Source organism: Brachyistius frenatus, unplaced genomic scaffold (assembly GCF_029030835.1).
Source record: "Brachyistius frenatus isolate BFR_SWC_R1_liver_20210118 unplaced genomic scaffold, ASM2903083v1 Contig_187, whole genome shotgun sequence".
Taxonomy (NCBI): Eukaryota; Metazoa; Chordata; class Actinopteri; family Embiotocidae; genus Brachyistius; species Brachyistius frenatus.
The window spans coordinates 429,656-448,445 of NW_027210786.1; the positions used below are offsets into that span (position 1 = coordinate 429,656).

At 43.3% G+C, this 18,790-nt stretch overlaps 1 protein-coding gene across 3 annotated transcripts; it reads left to right on the forward strand.

Annotated features, from left to right (window-relative positions):
* Positions 1–27: 27 nt before the first annotated feature.
* rpap1 (RNA polymerase II associated protein 1) lies at positions 28–17,162 on the forward strand. Of its 3 annotated transcripts, XR_011311818.1 has the most exons (28): positions 28–81; positions 805–1,001; positions 1,152–1,300; positions 1,452–1,544; positions 1,757–1,943; positions 2,110–2,268; positions 2,374–2,589; positions 3,194–3,309; positions 3,484–3,582; positions 4,099–4,200; positions 4,289–4,456; positions 4,800–4,979; positions 5,059–5,193; positions 5,275–5,439; positions 5,758–5,915; positions 6,298–6,468; positions 6,611–6,806; positions 6,961–7,070; positions 7,234–7,429; positions 7,741–7,887; positions 8,267–8,409; positions 8,680–9,106; positions 9,921–10,039; positions 10,152–10,383; positions 10,491–10,667; positions 11,201–11,257; positions 11,818–12,052; positions 15,030–17,162. XR_011311818.1 is itself a non-coding variant. In XM_069718157.1 (27 exons), the coding sequence occupies exons 2-27, from the start codon at positions 809–811 to the stop codon at positions 11,965–11,967; spliced, it is 4,245 nt and encodes a 1,414-aa protein (XP_069574258.1). In that variant the 5' UTR covers positions 28–81; positions 805–808; the 3' UTR covers positions 11,968–14,293. The 3 variants fall into 3 exon arrangements, 2 of the variants coding, with proteins under 2 accessions (XP_069574258.1, XP_069574259.1); XM_069718157.1 differs by lacking the exon at positions 15,030–17,162 and having other exon boundaries at positions 11,818–14,293; XM_069718158.1 differs by lacking the exons at positions 28–81; positions 15,030–17,162 and adding an exon at positions 260–331 and having other exon boundaries at positions 11,818–14,293.
* Positions 17,163–18,790: the final 1,628 nt, after the last annotated feature.

An 18,790-nucleotide genomic window follows, 5' to 3' on the forward strand; every position in this document is an offset into this window, starting at 1 on the left:
GTTGTGTCGCATCAAAAACCGTCCGTGCGAACTGTTTAGTGTTGTGCGAATTCGTCCAGGAACCAGAGCACGCGACTGAAGGTTAGCTGGCGCAATTATCCAAACATTTCAAACGACACAAACAGACTTTAATAAATAACACCGTCTGGTAATGTTTTGAATAATTATATATTCTAGCGAATATAACTAAAGCTTTCAAGCTAACGTTCATTTTACGTAAACAGTGCGTCACATTCATCTGCGGCGCGTGTCGCATGTAAACTTAAAATGCACGTGAAAACGTAAAAGCCTCATCCAGCAAGGTGTGGAGGTTATATGTTAAATAGTTGAGGTTTGTCGCTTTCTGTTCTTTCTTACACTCTTGCATTATATTAGTTAGCAGTGGACGTTAGCCGCACTAACCAAGTTTACCCTTTAAATAGTGGCGGATGTGAGATTATGTTGAATTCAAAAGTATATCCTGAAATTTACGATGGTCTCTTAATTTGTCAGATTATAACAGCAAAAACGCATTGTAATGAACCAGTTTGACAATTTGAATGAGTTTCGGTTAAAGTAGTCATCCGTCATTTGTCAGCAGGGCCGTAACATAGAGATGGTTGTGAGCACCCAGCAGCTTTGGGCCCCCTGAAACACCACCTTCACCTTTCACTCCAGTAGAGACGGTCTTGTTTCATGGTCTGTTTCTCCATCGTGTAGTTTGACTTTAGACAGTTTTGGTTGGTTGTTGGAGATGTGATTTAAAATGTGAAAAGATTAAGATCCAGGCCAACAAATTTAACTCTTGTCTTTTGCGTCCTTTAGAGGGATGTTGCGGCGTCCCAAACCAACTGACTCGGAGGCCGACCTCCTGAGAGAGCAGAGGAGTTTTTTGACCTCTGGTGCTCCGTCTGCCGCCAACGTGGTCCGCCGTCCTGACAAGAGGAGAGGAGAGGCTGGAGAGGAAGAGGGCCACAGTGGGGAGAACGGAGAAAGCCGTCGGGATGTGGTCACCATCGAAGGTTAAAGACGAGCCTCTGATTACATTTACTTACTGACAACTTGTTTTCTTATGGACGCCGAAAAGACTCTTAACGATTTAAAGACGTGTGTAACATCTAACCGCTGTGTGGACCGTATGTTACTCAGTTACTCTACTTGGTTGAATTTAGATCTTCCGGACCAACTCCCCTCTTTGACACCAGCCCCTCCAAAGAAGTCTCGCTTCAAAGCCAGTCGTGTGACCTTTGAGGATGACGATCCCGAGGCAAAGCTGGACAGACACGACACTCACATCAGCGCTGTCCTCTCCAGGATCGTTGTAAGTGTAAAAATCAAATAAAGCTCATAGCTTCTTCTCTTGAAACTTGACCAGTCCACAGATGCAGCGCGTCGCAGCTCAAACTTTGCTCTCCAAAAGTGTCTTGTTTGGTTTGACATAAAGTTGATTTAACTCTGTTCTTTGCTCTCAGGAGAGAGACATCAGCTCTTCTCCAATATCTCTACCAGTATTTACAGGCTTGGCTTTTCCCAAAGTCCTGCACCGCTCAGAAACCAGCAGTCAGGTAAAATCAAGTCTTCTTATAAACAAGGCATATTTTATTATTGCAATGAACTGTGGATGTTTAATTAGATCTGTTAATCTTTATACGTAAACAGACATGACTGAAATATTTTCAAAAAGCTCCTACTTTTGGTATTTTTCCATAACTGTTCATATTGTTGCAGTAATTTACGTTGCTTAAAATGATCCAGGTTATTTTCTCCTTGGCTGCAGGTACCGCTGTCATCAGTTGGAGGAAAGAGGAGCATCTTTGCTCGTCAGATTGCTGCTCAGAGACTGAAGGAGGGCAAGACGCCGTTACACGGTTCACCCGAAGATGCTCGCACTCCTGAACTCGGAGAGCAGAACCTCCCTGCAGAGACCGGCATGGATACAGATCAGTGCGATGCTGCAGGTGGTCGTAAGTAGGCCGCATTACAAATAACAGCTGATGTGGTTTTTTTTTTTAAATCTGAGGATCATGTGAATTGTGTCCTGATTATTTGGAACAAAGTCATTTAACACCTGCTAATATTTTCGCCTCATCGTCTCCCGTCTTCTTCGCCACTCTGCCATTCTCCTTTCAGCTGGAGCCTCAGGTCCCATGTTGGTGTCCGGTCAGGGGCTCCGGGGCCCAAATGGCTCAGGAGAGACCATGAGGATCCACAAGGAGAACCAGGCCAAGCTCCAAGCAATGTCCCAGTCTGAGATACTGGAGGAGCAGAAGAAACTCTTTTCTCAGCTCGGTAAGCATGGATGCCCACAAGATAGTTGATTTAATTTACTGCACCTTGAAATGATGACACGATCTGTTTTAAGTTTGTATCCAAACCGCTGAAATCTGCTTCCAGATCCTAGACTGGTGGAGTTTGTTAGATCTCGGAAAGCCCAGAGTGTCCTGTCATCTGCCTCCGCATCCAAAAGCAGCGAGGAACATCCTCCTCCTCAAAATGTGAGCAGAGACTCCTCCAGTGCTGCTATGTTGTTTCAGAAACCCCAAGAAGTGGAGATGGAAGGAGAGGAGGAGGAGGAGGAGGAGGAGGGACCACCACCACCTGCTGTGAAAGGTATGATTTGTTCCAAATAAATGCTCTTATCACTCCTCCTCTGCTGCTGACGCCACAGATAGAAAGAGATAGAGATAGAGGCTTTAAAGCTGAGACCGTCCCATCAGTGGGACATTTTCGGGAAGAGTTCTGAAAAGTACAAAATGAGACCGAGTTTGTCGAGTCTTTCAGGGAGACTGTCACGCCTGTCTGTCCCTTTGTTCCCGCCTTCATCTGTCCTCCCGTCTGTCTCCATCTCATTTCTCTCTCTGCTCTCCTCCTCCTGTGAGAATACTCCCAAGTCTTAATGAATGTGTTGTTAATTGATCACACAAAGACAAGTCTTGCAGATTATTTATATCATTTCAATTTACAAAAAAAACTCCCAAATGAATAATGCTGTATGTGTCATTGTGCACCTTGATTTGTCGAGACGAGAGGATATCCTTGTTTTGAGTTGTGGATAAACGCTTCTGCTTCTTAAAAATCATCTTAAACCTTTGCAGCACATGCAGCTGTGTGTGGAGTCGTCATTTAACTACAACAAATAATTAGGTGGTGTAAACAATCCTACGTTGTTGCTGAAGATACTTTTTTTCTCCACTGTGTGTGTGTGTGAATCCAGAGGAGGATCTGCCAGTGAAGCCTCAGAAGGAGTGGGTCCACATGGACAAGCTGGAGCCGGAGAAGCTGGAGTGGATGAGAGACTTGCCTGCACCCAGAAGAAAAGGAACCAAGAAGGTAAGCGTGGATTTCAGAGCGCATCTGGTACTTTTTAATTCGTTTTTCCTCGATTTTTATCCCAAGTAACAGATGATGGGTATTTTTTTTAATGTTGTTGGTGGTTGTTTTTTTTTGTAGAAAAGTGTTTTTTCTCAGTCAACCCATTGTGTGTTTTTGTGTGTGTCCTGATAGGCCATGCAGGCTCGTTTTGACTTTGCGGGGACTTTAGTTCCACCCACTGAGGACCTGCCGACCCACTTAGGCCTGCACCACCACGGAGAGGAGCCCGAGGTCAGTCAGTCCACACTGAGCCACAAAACAAAAAATATTTGTTCTCCCTTTAAGTCTTGAACGAGTGTGAGACTGTAACACAATTGATGTAACACCCACCGGTATGTTCTTTATTGATTTTGGTAAAACCATCTAAATACAAAGTCAGGTTCTCAGATTATTTATTATTTTTAGTGCCATTATTGTGGCAATTGCTCCCATCACGGCCCCTTTAGTTTCTGCTTTAGTTTTTGCTCACATCTGGTTTTGTGAATAAAACGAACGTTGAAGTAATGTGAAAGCAGCAAGTAAGTATGTTTGTGGTTTGAACATAACCTGCACTCGTCTCAAATATCCACCTAAACGTGGAGAGAATGTCGTGCCATGTTTTTTAAAGCGGCGTCGTGAGACTAAAAACCTAATTTTGGGTTCGACGCCGGACTGCTGTTTCTGCTCCGCTTCGCGCTGGACGACGGCGTGGAGGGAGTGATGTCTGCGACCGTGCAGGCACTCTTGACACTGATGATTCGTCCCCAGCGTGCAGGTTATTCCCTGCAGGAACTCTTCCTGCTGTCTCGGAGTCAGATCATCCAGCAGAGGAGTCTGGCTCTCGGCACGCTCGCCAACATCCTCTCGAAGGTACGTGAACTCACAGGGACACGGTGTCCCCACACGTATTTCCAGAAAAGCGTGCCTGTAGTCAGTGCTCGGGTGTGTTGTTTTGCAGGCTCGTGCTGGAGAGTTCCTCTCTGGTCTGAAAGGCAGCGTGACGTCTACGCTGCTCGACGCCGGACTGCTGTTTCTGCTCCGCTTCGCGCTGGACGACGGCGTGGAGGGAGTGATGTCTGCGACCGTGCAGGCACTCAGAGCACTCCTTGTGTGTGCAGAAGATGAGGTAAGATCACCCGAGTGTTACATCCACGTGCGATTCCATAATAGTTCCAAGAGTTCAATGTCGGCCCTTTTTTTCTGCCTTAATTGAGAACCTGTTGCTGCGCAGCTGCAAAGAAAAACAAAACGAGTAGATTTCATACAAAAATGCACAACTTCATTAAGATTATTGCAAAGAAAGAAGAAAAGAGCCGTATCTCCAAAATCCTTATTTCAAAGTGTTTCTCGGAGGTGCAGTACGTAAACGACACGGTGATGACCCATCGTTGACAATAAACCACTTCATTTGAAGATGAATCACAGTGTCGAGTCTCTAAGCCTCTCCCTGGATTTGCTTCCCCTCCCAGGAGTGTCTGGACTGCACCTTCTCCTGGTTTCGCGGCCTGTCCGCCTTCCCCCTTCTGCCGTCTGCTCAAGAGGACGAGGACGAGGAGGACGAAGGGCTGGATGAAAGTTTGAGGGAGATGGCGAAGGAGAAGGAAGAGAGGAAGAGTGATCACGATGTGGCCAGGCAGGATGTTGTCAAGGTAAACAGGCGGAATTCATCGTCACATCATATTCGTTGTCTCCGACTTCTACAGATTCTTCTCGTTGTGTGTGTTTCAGGGTCTGTTGAAGATGAAGCTGCTCCCAAGGCTACGCTACATCCTCGAGGTAGTCCGACCGTCAGCTCGGGCAGTTCAGGACGTCCTGGAGATCCTGACTCGTATCGCGAGACACTCGTCCTCGTCTGCCACACAGGTAAACAGCTGAAGTGACAAATGTATAAAAACACTCAATCGCCGAATCGCTATTTCACCGTTTTCTGTATTTCACTCTCAGGTGTTGGATTGTCCTCGCCTGATGGAGACGGTGATGTCCGAGTTCCTTCCTACTTCCTGGACATCTTCACGCCATCCTCAGTCTGTTTATGGACTCCCGTTGGCCAACGCAATGAAGCTCTTAAGAGTTCTGGCCTCCTCTGGCAGACACGCCTGTGCCAGACTGGTAATAATTACAATCTTTTGGTAATGTTACAGATTCAGCTTTCAGAGATTATCGTTATCTTTTTATTTTATAATTGTTTTAGATAAGCATATATAAGTCTACTGTGGTGTGTGTGGATGGTATTTGTGCATACCATAAGTCCCTGGATCTTAATTTATATTCATGATTTATATTGTAAACTGTTTGTAGTCTATAAAACACAAAAGAGTTGAGTGATCCCACATTTAACACAAAAGTACTTCATATCTGTGTCCTCTGTTGAAAATCACTACTGTGCATGTTTTAATGCGCATCTTCTTCTCTTCCTCTCCTCCCCAGTTAAACTCTTTGGGTGTGAGGGAGCGTTTGTCTTGTCTCCTGAGTGCTGAGCCCAGTGAGCTGCTGCTGGAGCCGCCCGAGGCCCTGAGGATCACCACCGAGGCCTACAGGCTGTGGGCGGCAGCAGCCGGCTACGGACAGGCCTGCAAACTGTACATGTAAGTTAACCCGCGGCAACGTTTGACTGCTGCGGGTAGAAAGATTCCTCAGCCGAATTTACCATCATTTCGTGAAGTTGTAATATTAGGGGCCAGCTAGTTAAACAGACCGAAAGCATGTTTTTAAAAAAGTGAGACAATATACGTTAAAATACCTTATAATGAAAAGATTTATGTACAGTATGGTGAAACAAGGAGCAAGTAAGTAAGACGAGACGCTGATGCTGTTGTGTTGCGTCACGCCTCCAGATGGCAGCTTTACGCCGGCTTTGTTTGCTTCAGAGTTAGAAAATGTAATGAAGGGTTGTCTTTATTGGCAGTATTGTGGGATCTCTGTTTAAAACAGGCTTTTGATTGCTGTGGCGTTTTTTTTTCCCCCCAGAGACTTGTATCCTGCCTTAGTGAAGGCCTTGCAGGGCGTCCACACAGTTCTGCCGCCCTCAGATCCTCTGCTGCCGCTGCAGCTCCACCGGCTTCTGGCGCTGCTTTCTCTGCTCACACAAGTCACACACACTGCCGGGTGCCATCGGGAGCTACAGGCTGGGATGCTCAGGTACACATGAAACACTCAAGTGCACCGCTCACTGAACCATTCTGCTCCGGAAGACTGGAAGCGTGTCATGTTTGGCCGAAGGAAACAAACACTGTTGGTTGAATCCTCTGTGTCGGCATGTTTCTGTCTGTTTTTACTGCAGCTCTCAGGGAGAGGAGTGCCCCCCACCTCCTCCAGTGTCCTGGGGTCATGTCACGGGCTTGCAGGCATCCTTGTTGGGTCATTTGAAGGGCTTTGTCCAGAGCCTTGATATTCCGCTACAGAAAGACAGCGGCCTCGCTCTGATACCAGCTTACCTGGTCTACCTGGAGGGTTACTACTATCAGCTCTCCAGACAGGTACTACCCCTGCCTCGTTCTTCTCACCTGTGCATGTGCAGATCACCGTATGCGTCAGATTCACCGCGAAGCCCCACTTTTTGTTGTGAAATATCGGAGGAACTCACTATCTCCGGCTGTACGTCATCGATGTTAATGTAATGTGATCCTGCAGAGCTGTTTCAGGCCAATGGAGACTCTCGAAGAACTGGAGCTGCTGACATCAGAGGTTCTCCTTCCTCTGATGTCTCACAGTGTTGTACAAGGCCTCATTAAGAATCTCAAGTACGTCTGAGCCAGTCTGATGACTGTTCTTCTCTTTGATCAGATTAATGTCTACAAAATGAAAGCAGATGGCAGCTGTCCTTTTTTTGGGTCCTTTTACGAGCTGCACCTTTAACAGCACAGTCTGAGAGATTTTGTTGTTGTTATTTTTTTTTAATACCAGGTCCTCCTCAGTAGTGTGTAATGTCCAGCCTCGTCACCTGGGCCCAGAGACCACTCCCAACCTCCCAGGTTTGGCCTGTCCAGGATGGAGGGATCGTCCTGGGCCGGTTGTTCCCAGCTCCCCCTTCCCTCTTCTGACGGGACTGGCGCTCCTCTTGGAAACGATCACAGGGATCCATAAAGGTCTCAGCAGGAAGGTCGGTCTTCTTGTAAACTTGAAAATATGAGTCAGATTTGGAAAGTACCTCAGAGTATTTTATACAATGTGCTGGGAGATGGCTAGGCAGCCACCTGCCTTTTTATGAGGTGATTTTACTGTTCACTAATCAGTAAAATGTGTTGCGTCTGGTTGGAATTCAAACCTGCATCCTCTTGACATTTGGAGACGCACGGCAGCTGATGATTGAGTCGAGTTACGTTTTGCTGCCACCTATGGCTGCACATAAAAAAGAAAAACATATAATATAGCAACATTTTTAACTGTCTGATCCTCTGTCCCACTCGCTAGTTCAGCGGCCTCCTCCTGTCAGAGCCTGTGATTGGTTACCTGCGTAGCTGCAGTCAGGCTACACCCAACCTGTCTCACACCAGGGCTTGGCTTCTCCGTCATGAACACCACCTCATCTACCTGCTGCTTCAGCTGTCGCACAGACTGGTACGTTCCAACCTGATTTAAACCCACAACACTTTAGCAGAAACATAATTTTACCTTTATTCTTTCAGATTGTGGAAGTTTTTGTCCTAAATCAAACTTGAAGAATCCCCCTCCTCCCAGTAATGTCAGGTTACATGTCCGTTACTTTAGTTTATAGTTTTATTCAAGCTAGTTTAATCATATAGGTCCTGCATGAAGAAAGTGTCAGTCGGTGCAGGTCGGCATGAACTTTGTCTTTGCAGGTTTTTGGACAGTTCGTTTACAATATCAGGTTTCATCTGTGATGAACTGTTATTTATTGATTTCTGTAATAAAGCAGTTTTTCACCAAACCATTTTTTTTGTTGAAACTTTGTTCTCTTTTTTTTTACTTTTCGCAGGTTCCCATTGAGCCACAAGTGGCAAAACATGCCTCCCTTTACCACCTGGTGGCGCTAGTTCTTCTGCCCTGGTTGTTGCCCGGCAGTGAGTACCTGGCACACGAACTGCTCTCCACCATTATCTTCAGCAAGGACTTCATATCGTAAGTTTACTTTTATTTTACTGAGTTTAATCTGGGATTAAGTGACATTAAATCACTGAACAATCAGCCAGAAGGACTAAAATCTTATTCTGACTTCATGTTTTGTTCACTACATATAATTTAATTTAATAAATTACATTATATTCCAAAGGGCATTTCTTTGGAATTGGATCAAATTAATAAATTATCCCGTTTCCTCCGAAACTGATGATGCTCTTTACCCTTTTATTAAATCATCAGTCTGTTTATGTCTCTTTGTTTGGCTTCCAGAGAGGGACACAGCGGAGGACCTGAAGCTGTAGAGCTCGGGGAGCTGAAGCTTCACGAGGAAACCCCAGATCACACCTCTCTCCAGACTGTCGGCGCTCTCCTGAGAGAGGCCTGCATCCAGCTGCCGTCCATACGAGGCTGCTTCCTCACTCACCTGGCCCACCTGGAGTCGTCGGTGCTGGCGTCGCGAGATGCTCTCCTTGGCCGCGGCCCGTGGATCAACTCCCACCTCCTCCCGGAGCTCACCGGCCCCACCCTGCCATCTGACTGGCCTTTCCTCCCGCTCGTCAGCCTGTACGAGCGAACGGGGGTGTCCGATGGCGGAGGGCTGGCCGTGGAGGAGCTTCCACAGGGGGCGCTGCAGGCAGTGACCCACTGTCTGCAGTGGCTGCTGCTGCTGGAGGTTTGGAGGGAAGAATCTTTAAAGGTAAAAAAAACAAAAAACAGGTCAAGTCAGATTCATTTTTATAACCAAACATCACAAATTTGCTTCAGAGTGCTTTTGAGTCCAAATTTCCTACTAATGATCGATTTTAAAAAAACAAAACACACACAACCATCCAACAAGCTTCATTTTTATTTTACTTCTGGCTGTAAAAAAACAACATTGTTCCTAAACTGAGAACATACGGTTCAAACAGACATCGACCACATTTTAGTGGCACATCAAGCTTATTTTGAGATGACATGAGTCATAGAGCTGCAGCATGGATCAGGTCTGTCTTTGTGAGCGTGAGCAGGATTTCTGGAGCTGAACATCAAACTCCTTCATCTTCCTGGGAGATAACAAATTCTTATCACCAATAATATTAATCTGACACACCAGATTTCCTCCCTTTAGAACCTCGACAAACTCTCTTAAAGAAGTTTAACTGATAGTAGATTTCATCAACAAAGTGAAGCACAATAACAGTTAAAGCTGAAACCATTAATTGATTAATTTGATAATTATATAATAACGCTATGATCTTTACTATTTTGCCTTTACTGGGCACCAGTCTATACTATAATGCAACAGATCTCTATCTGAACGACTGTACGTTTAAAAAGGCTCGCTGGCGCCCCCTAAAATGAGTTCTCAAGGCTGCTCTCCCCGACATGAACGAAACTCGGTAGACACACCTTAATCTAACAAAAACAAAGTATTTTGGCACCATGTGTCAACAGTATTGGTCCTCTGATGCAATGACATTCCCTGTCGGGTAAAATGACATTTCTTTCTGTACGTTGTCGCCCTGTAGGTGATCCCTCTGGTCGCCAAGCTCGCCCGCCTGTCCTGTGTCTTCCTGTCTTCCAGTGACCTGTTCCTGGAGAGACCTGTTCAGAAGCTGACCTGGGGTCTGTTCAGACTGCTGACCAGGTCTGGTATAACTTGTAAAATATTGAATCCTCTTGCCCTTCTATATAAATATCAACTGAGAAGCTCAAACAGGCGGCGAGGATCCCGATAAATGACCGGTCTCCATTTCCAGGGGCTCCAGGCTGGACTCTCTGGACCTGAACGTGCCTCCTCCAGGTCTAGCCTCCTTCCAGGACCTGTATTCAGCCCTCTTGGCCCAGTATGAAGCCGTATCTTTCGGAGACCGGTTGTTTGGCTGCTGGGTCCTCCTGCCCCTGCAGAGGAGGTACAGCGTCACCATGAGGCTGGCAGTGTTCGGAGAACATGTGGGGATGCTGAGGTCCCTGGGGGTCACTCTGCAGCAGGTACTGAAGATGGTGCTTTTAATTTAAGTGTGAAGTTATCTGTTGAATACAATCAATATCTGGCTCCTAACATGAGTCTTTTTTATTGTCCCTCTTTCCATGTGAAGCTGTCCATCCCTATCGAACGGTTCACCTCCCCACCTGAAGACTCCCTCCCTCTCCTCCGTCTCTACTTCCGCTCTTTGGTGAAGGCGACTCTGAAGTCGTCTTGGTGTCCCGTCTTATATCTTGTCGCCTTGTCTCACGTTAACTCCTTCATCTTCTCTCAGGATGCTGCAGCACAGGTACAACATAGCTGAGTGTGTTCTATATTTTTGAGGGGAAAAAAAAAATCTTCGTTGGATGATTGTTCTGGTTATCTGTTGAAGATTATGCTTTGTGGTATTTTTATTCAGCCATAGTGAAAGTGAAATGTGTAACGATGGACCAAATCCAGAGGGTGCAGCAGCTGCACTGACTGGGAGGCTGGATTTGTGGGAAGTCCTCTGTGATTTTTATGGGGATTTATGCACATTTTCTGCATCAAATATGAGCTCTTTGGACGCAAAGTCTTAAAGATTTTATGAGTTTATAAAATCAGGCCTCGTGTTTTTGAGTAACTGTTGATAGAGCAGCCTTCGGAACCTTTATAAAGTCATGGTATGCATCTGTGAAGGTTTTGGGATCGACATCTGAGAATAAGAAACTCTTTCGCCAATTTAAAGTTATTAACTCAGCTGACAAAGGCATTGAAGCTGTTCTTATATGCAGGTGAAACACTGCGTCAGTACTACACATGAGCAGAGCTTTGATCTTTAATCCCCTTTTCCTTTCCCAGGAGGTAGAAACGGCTCGACACAGTATGTTGAGGAAAATCTACTACCTGACGGATGAGGTACTCCTCTGCTTTTTACATGCGCTGCCTGTTTCCATCTCCCTCCTTCCCCCTCCCCCTGCCCCTCCCTCTCCCCCCTTCTCCCTCCCTCTCGCTCGCTGATCTTTCAATGCTGCGGGGGGGGGGGGGGGGGGGTGTTGTTGATGACCCACCCTTCCTCTGGCCTCTCCTGTTTCTGGGGATGTCTTCCACATTACTGATGAACCAGTCTCTCCAGGAAATCATAAACTTGTGATAATAAATGCAAATTCAAGCAACCTCTGCAATATTCGAGATACTGCAGTTAATGTGCCCAGTTTTTGAAGAAATAACTGCCAAAGTACCGAGCCATAGTTTTATTTGCAATATTTAAATTTCAGTTTTGGTTTCAGTTATGAAACAAACCTCAAATGACCATCTGTGCAATCTGTCTCCAGGAAAGAAAAACAGATAAATCCATATTAAAGGAAAGCTCTACGGTTTCCTCTTTTTTTTTTCTTTTTTATAAAACCTTTTTGAGAGACAACAAAGTATCTGAATAACTACATTTCGTGCAATGACTCTCATCATCTCATTTCCAGGTGTTGAGGAACCACTTGCTGCTCTTCCGTGTCCCTCAACAGCACTTGCAGCTCGGCTTCGAGACCTACGAGCAGCTGCCTCCCATCAGGGCGAAGCGTTTGGGGAGTGTCTTGGGACTGCAGGACGGCAGCGATGACAAAGGAGACTGAAATAAAGTCAGCAGAGGAGGGACAGTACGAGACTGTTAGAAGAGGTGAAAAAGAAAGATGGTGCGAGTCAGCAGTGGAAGACACGGTGAGAGATTCATTTCAAACTCTTCAGGTCAAATCAGGAGGACCAAGAGACAACATGGGTGTAAAAAAAAAAAAAAAATGTCTGTAGTCTTAAAGGAAACCAAGCCTGAAGTGGACTCAGTTTTTAGCACTTATTTTAGCCAGCTCAGATCATTTTACAGAATCTGGTATTGTCACTGGAAATGCTCCGAAAGTCTGTTTAGTGACAGCCAAAGGTTAAATAGAAGTGCTAAAAAAAAAAAAAATGAAGTGCAGATGTAGCGTGGCACCGATCCGACAGCCCTCTCGTTGCTCCATGCGACTCCCAAATTACTGCGTGTTTCTCATGTTTGAAAAACAGCCCAGGACAGTTCTTGGCATCTGAGAGGGAAGACCTACGTCCTACTTAAGAAGTGCCTGAAATGGTCGCTTTTTTTGTGTGTGAATAAAACATGAATCACATGATGATGATGATGATGATGATGATGATGATGATGATGATGATGATGATGATAACAAGGAACCTTTTGGTTTTCTATTATATCCCTTAAACATTACTTCACATATGAGTTTGACTGACGGACACAAAAATGGGGTTTAAAAAGCAGCAAACGAGTTAATGTGGGTCTCTTGGAACAATTCAGATAAACAGTGCAATGTTCCATCTCATTGTTGTTGATCAATAACTCTATCATGAAAGTCCTTTTCTGACAAAGGCTCCATTATTTTTCCGCTGAAACTGCTGCCACGGTTAAATCCGATGTGGAAAATGCCCGAGGGCCCCGTGTGTTTCCTCAACATGTTCGAGGTTAATTATGTTGTGGGAATCAATCACAATCAACTCCACAACATCAACAACTGAGAAGTTAAATCTACCCACTTCTTACCTTTTTATGTGTAACTGGAGGAGGTGAGTTTTTGTTTTACTTCTGTGATAAAATACGTTCACAAGAAAATCTTGAAAATCCAGTTTTGCTAAATTTCTGCACGCAAAATTGTCTGAACGTAATAATTCTGTTATACAATAATATAAATCTGTGTTTCATATGTTAAGCAATACGAACCCCATCTCTAAAACTTTTTACTGACAGTGTTGTAAATCAGGGAATAACTACTATTTTAATTGTCGCTTGATCTGTTGATAATTTTCTTGAAAAATCGATCAGCTGTTTAATTTTTAAAATGTCAGAAAGTGGTGAAGTTGACTATTGTTTCCCAAAGTGCGGCCGATAAAGTCCTGTTTTGTCCCGAACAACAGACCTCAACCGAAATATGTTCAATTTATTATTATGGATGATTAAAGGAATCAGAAAATATTCACATTTAAGAAGCTGGAGTCAGAGAATTCTTTTCCATTAAGATATGAGCCAGATATGAGCCAGATATGAGCCAGATACGGGTCAGATATGAGCCAGATATGAGCCAGTTATGGGCCAGATATGAGCCAGATATGAGCCAGTTATGAGCCAGATATGAGCCAGTTATGAGCCAGTTATGAGCCAGATATGAGCCTGGAGAGGTGTTTTGAGTGACATTTGCTTTTCCAAGAGGCTGAACGTCACTCTCCAAAACTGATAAAGACGCATCGAGCCACGAGCAACCACGTGGGTTTTCTCAGAACTTATTGTAAAGTACATATATCCACTCATATAACCGACATCTCTCCCTCCTATACATATATCTTACTCATGCTGGACATGTGATTGGTTGCATGAAGTCTCAGGACCAGATCTATGGGAAAACAACATGTTATCTTCTACTTCTGGAGGTGGTGGCTCGTATCTTTGTTATCTTATCCTGTTGCATGGCAACGAGAAATACACATGATGAAATAAGTTGAATTGCACATAATGCCCTTACAGCACCTTGTTCAGAGGTACAGACTCTTGCACAGACAAAGCAGGAGGACTAGCATGGCCCTGAATAACCTCGTAAAACATAAATTTGTGTATGAATCCCCGCCAATAGGCTATAAATGAGGTGGAATTGCAACAGGATGCTTTGTTTGCATACTGTGCCAATACATTGGAAATAACAGGACTAAGGAAAACTAATAAAACAGTTTGAGGCCAATAAATTATACCTGTTTGAGTTCAGCTGAACTTTGAATGATCCATTTAAAAAAAAAAAAAAAGTTTTTGGAGGGAAGAATTTTTAAAGGTAAAAAAAACAGGTCAAATCAGATTCATTTTTATAACCAAACATCACAAATTTGCTTCAGAGTGCTTTTGAGTCCAAATTTCCTACTAATGATCGATTTAAAGGAAAAAAAAAAAAAAAAACATCCAACAAGCTTCATTTTTATTTTACTTCTGGCTGTAAAAAAACAACACTGTTCCTAAACTGAGAACATACGGTTCAAACAGACATCGACCACATTTTAGTGGCACATCAAGCTTATTTTGAGATGACATGAGTCATAGAGCTGCAGCATGGATCAGGTCTGTCTTTGTGAGCGTGAGCAGGATTTCTGGAGCTGAACATCAAACTCCTTCATCTTCCTGGGAGATAACAAATTCTTATCACCAATAATATTAATCGGACACACCAGATTTTCACTTAACGTGTAAGAACTTGATGTCATGCTGCTCATTTCTTCCTTTCTTCGTCTCGATAATCTTCACTGACCTGATTTGTTTTTAAAGGATCGTGTTTTGACAAAAAGTCCATTGAATTTATCGGCCGCTCTTGATTCTTGTTAGCGGTGAAATTTGATGCTATGTGATTAGACGGTGACCGACAATGGCACCTCCTATGGGTACTAATCCTGGTCACACGGTTCACTCCACATCTGGTCGGAGTTTGGTCTCATTTTGTGGGGACGAAGCGAGGAATCCGTGAACAGCACCACTTAAGTTCAAAATTAAGTTATCTTGAGGGAAACTACACTTCGACTTGATCATAAAAATGTCCAATCCGTAAAATTTCATCATTTCCAATGAATCAGTCTTTGTTTTCTTGCAGCTTCTAAACTGAGCTCTTATGATGTTGTTTTTTAGATCCAGCTGCTGCCATAACAGACCAGCCCAACAGGGCTATCACTGCTTTATATTCCCCTCTGTGATGACTGCATTGGATGATGTATGAACATGTGCTGGAACCTGGTCCATTGCTGGAAGATAAAATGCATTGGCACTCGTTCAATGCTGTAAAAGCATGATTTAAAGCTTTTAAAAATTAAATATTAAAAGAACAGTTTGACATTTTGGGAAATATTCCCATTTCCTTTCATGCGGACCTCAGACATTGAATACCATTCACGGTAAATATGTAATAATAACATCCAGCAGCTGGTTAGCTCGTTAACATATTTCTGTTTAATCATGTTTTTGCTCGCTGCGGTAACAACTCTCCAGGAACTTACTGCTCCCGGCCATCTTTAGGAATAGTCTGCTACCATTTGACCAGTGGTTTGGAACAAAAGCCTCTGTAAATCCATGAACTGATGTTTTCACTTGTTGTTTAAATAGGATAAGAAGTGTTAATTAGGAAGATTTAGTGGTGCTCGTGGGTAATTTTTTTTTTTTTTCAACTTTAAATGCAGCCAGACTGGCTGATTTACTGTCTTTACAGTTTTTATACTCAGCCAAGATGACTTGCAGCTCGCATACACTGCAAAAGAAGGACAGAAGAAAAGTCTTGAACCAGGAATATTTTTCATTGCTGAGAGAAAGGTTTAGTGTTGCACTCCTCCAGTAAATGCTCCAGTACTCTCTTCTGGTTGACAGCACAGCAAAACACTGTAGGGCCTCAATTATACTGCAATTTATGGAGCGTAATTGCCATCTTAATCTGCCAGCCAATAAAGCATTTTAGGGTTTTTAAGATGGGATATTAAACCCAGAATTACTTCCACACTCCAGCTTCCCTCCTCTGATTCTCCCTCCTTAAACTAAACAACACAGGAAATTAAGAAGAAGCTATTAAGAGGAAGCTATACGACTGTGAGTTGGCTTGACTGAAGAGGCTGAATCATTCGCAAATTATTGTCTGCTTGCTTTTTAATTATTTCCTAAAGTTCTGCTTTAAAAGCAGCCAGCAGATACAATCCAGGAAATAAAATTAATCTGGATTCAGTGGAGCACATCACGCTGGCAGGAACCCAGGCTCAGGCATGGCAGGGTTTCCAGTTCACCCAATATTCTTTCTTTGACCAGTTCCCTGCAAATGAAATCGTTTATTAGCAATCTATATCTAAAATGTATTCTGTGAACGTATTTTTGATACTACATCCGTGGATACCTGAAGCAACATGAAGCAGAAACAGCACACATCTTCAAACATGGTCAAATAATTTACATTTTCAGATTATAATTCTGTGTTCACTGTAAGAAAAATGAATTGTTAAAAACCAAGCTGTTCTTCAAAGACAGCCATTGATTTCATCAGTGTGCCGCTGCCCCTTCATGAACTCTTTTGAGTTATAACAATCAGGATGAGAGCAGTGCACCACCTCCCACAGGATCTCCACGAACATGCTGATTCAAAGAAAACTTCCGCCAAGGTCGGTAATCTTGTCTTGTCTTGTCTCTCGTTTAATCGGTCATATATGGTTTTAACGTGACTGCAAAGCATAGAGTTCGATAATGAAAAACACTGTTCCTCCAAAAGTGGTGTGATGTTGGAAACAATCCATATTTGGATGCCTATTATTTCTGACCGCTTTGCTTCTTACTGTGTTTGTAGGATATTAAAATGTGTATTCATAAATGATGACCCCCTTCAGCTCATTGTAATATTATTCACGGTATTTTTCTCTCTTTTGACGTCAAATAAAATGAGCTTCAAAGGTGAATAATAACACGGTCTAATGTTGTGTGTAGCTCAGCTCATTGGCTTCGGTATCACTTCCAGTGCATCTTCAAAAGTGTGAAGGCAAAGCACGTTGTGTTCAACACGCTAAGAGCAAAAACTATAAAACAAGTGTGACAGAAACTGACATCACTGAATAAATGATGACGGAAATACAGGTAGACCAAAGTTACACTTTTTTTTTTTTTTTTTTTTTTTTACAGTTCTTTTGATTTGAGGAGATTGTCGGTGTCTTTACAGGTATCCGTCCGTGGTGATGAAAAAATGAAGCCAATTGGTGATCCACTGACTTTTCATCCTGCACCATCGACGGGGTCAAAGTTTCACTTATCCGTTTGATTTATGAGTAAATACATAAAAAAAACTTACTGGCATTCCTATCAGCTAGCCTGTCAGCTACTTTCTGTTGTGTTTTTTTCCGAACTAGCAAATATCAGCATGCTTAAACACGAACGTAGTAAACCTTACACTGGTTAAATATCAACATCAATCATTGTGTGGTTTGTTGGCGTTTAGGTGAAAACACTACCCAGCACTACTTGGGTTAAATTCTGATGGGCATGTGTCACTATTTTTAATAGACCAGATGAATTATGAAACACCTATAATTACATTGATTGTTAATCAAATATAATAACAGCCCTGATTTGGCAGGAGAGGAAGAGTCTTGCGTCACCCTGCGGTTAGTGAATTGGATTTGCATTTTGGACAAACGGCTTGAATTTTGATCATGACAACAATAAGCTCAGTTCGCTTAAACTTCCTGAAAATCCCCCTCAGACAGATTCTAAAGATTCAGAAAGCGTCATGAATCGTGATCAGAGATCTTTGAAGAATGTGACACATTTAGAGTCTTGTTTGTTCTCGGGAGAGAAAATCTGGACTGTAATTGTCCCATCTCGCCAGGAAGAGATGCTGTTCGGACAGCTGTCACTCTCTCCTCTTTCTCTGCTCCAACTTTCCAAAGACTGAGACATGCGGGGACTTAAGTGGACTAAATTAATGTCACCGGGTCCTAATGCCATTAGGTGCTGTTCTAATTCACTGAAACTGATTATATTAGAGAGAAGACATGATGCTCTCACGATGTCCCATGAACAAAGCCTGCCTTCAGGCCACGGCTACTCCTGTGGCGAATAGAAAATCATGAAGACAGCAACAGAGGAATAGCAGAGGACACTGAATACAAATGTGACTTAACAAAGCAGAAAGCTTGTGTATGATAGCACTGGCGGGTAATTCATCAAAAGCTCAGTTTCAAAAGCTCAATTTGCATTTAATTGTGCAAATTGACAGGATTTATGAAAAATACAAAGCTTCACTGGATATAGCAAATATCAGTGTCTGCAAAAGAAAAAGAAGACATGAATATTTTTTTTTTTACTAATTCTGAGGAGGTGGTTTGTTCATTAGGATGTGAATGTATTACAAACTTCTAAAGGGCCAGTAGCCCGCTCTCCCTGGGTACATCCTTAAGAAAAAGCAGAAAGAAAGAGGACATAAGATTTCAATAAGTATATATGTCTATATTTATTCATGAAATTGTTTTCCCCCAAAATGTGACCACAGACACTCAAATTACATCATCTGCTGGTTTCCTGTTCAAAGCAGAACACAAACTCGCTGCTGTGTGTTTCCGTCAGGTTTGTGCATCTCATCTTGTTTTTGTCCACTGTTTCTCTCTTCATCTGTAGTTTGGTAAGTATTAAATATTTATCGTCCATCTAACGAAGGCCAGACTGAATCCCAGGGTGAAAAGGATAAAGAGTGGGGTTCACCAGTGTACTCTTTCAAGTGCCCCCTTGAGTGACGAGGAGCTCAGTTTGAAGGAGATTATTATAATTTTTTTGGGTTCTATTTTTAGCATGAAGCCACCTGGTAATTCTTCTGCTGTATGTGTGTGTCTTCAGATAAGTTGGTGTGGGGAAAGAAGCAGGAAGATGAGGAA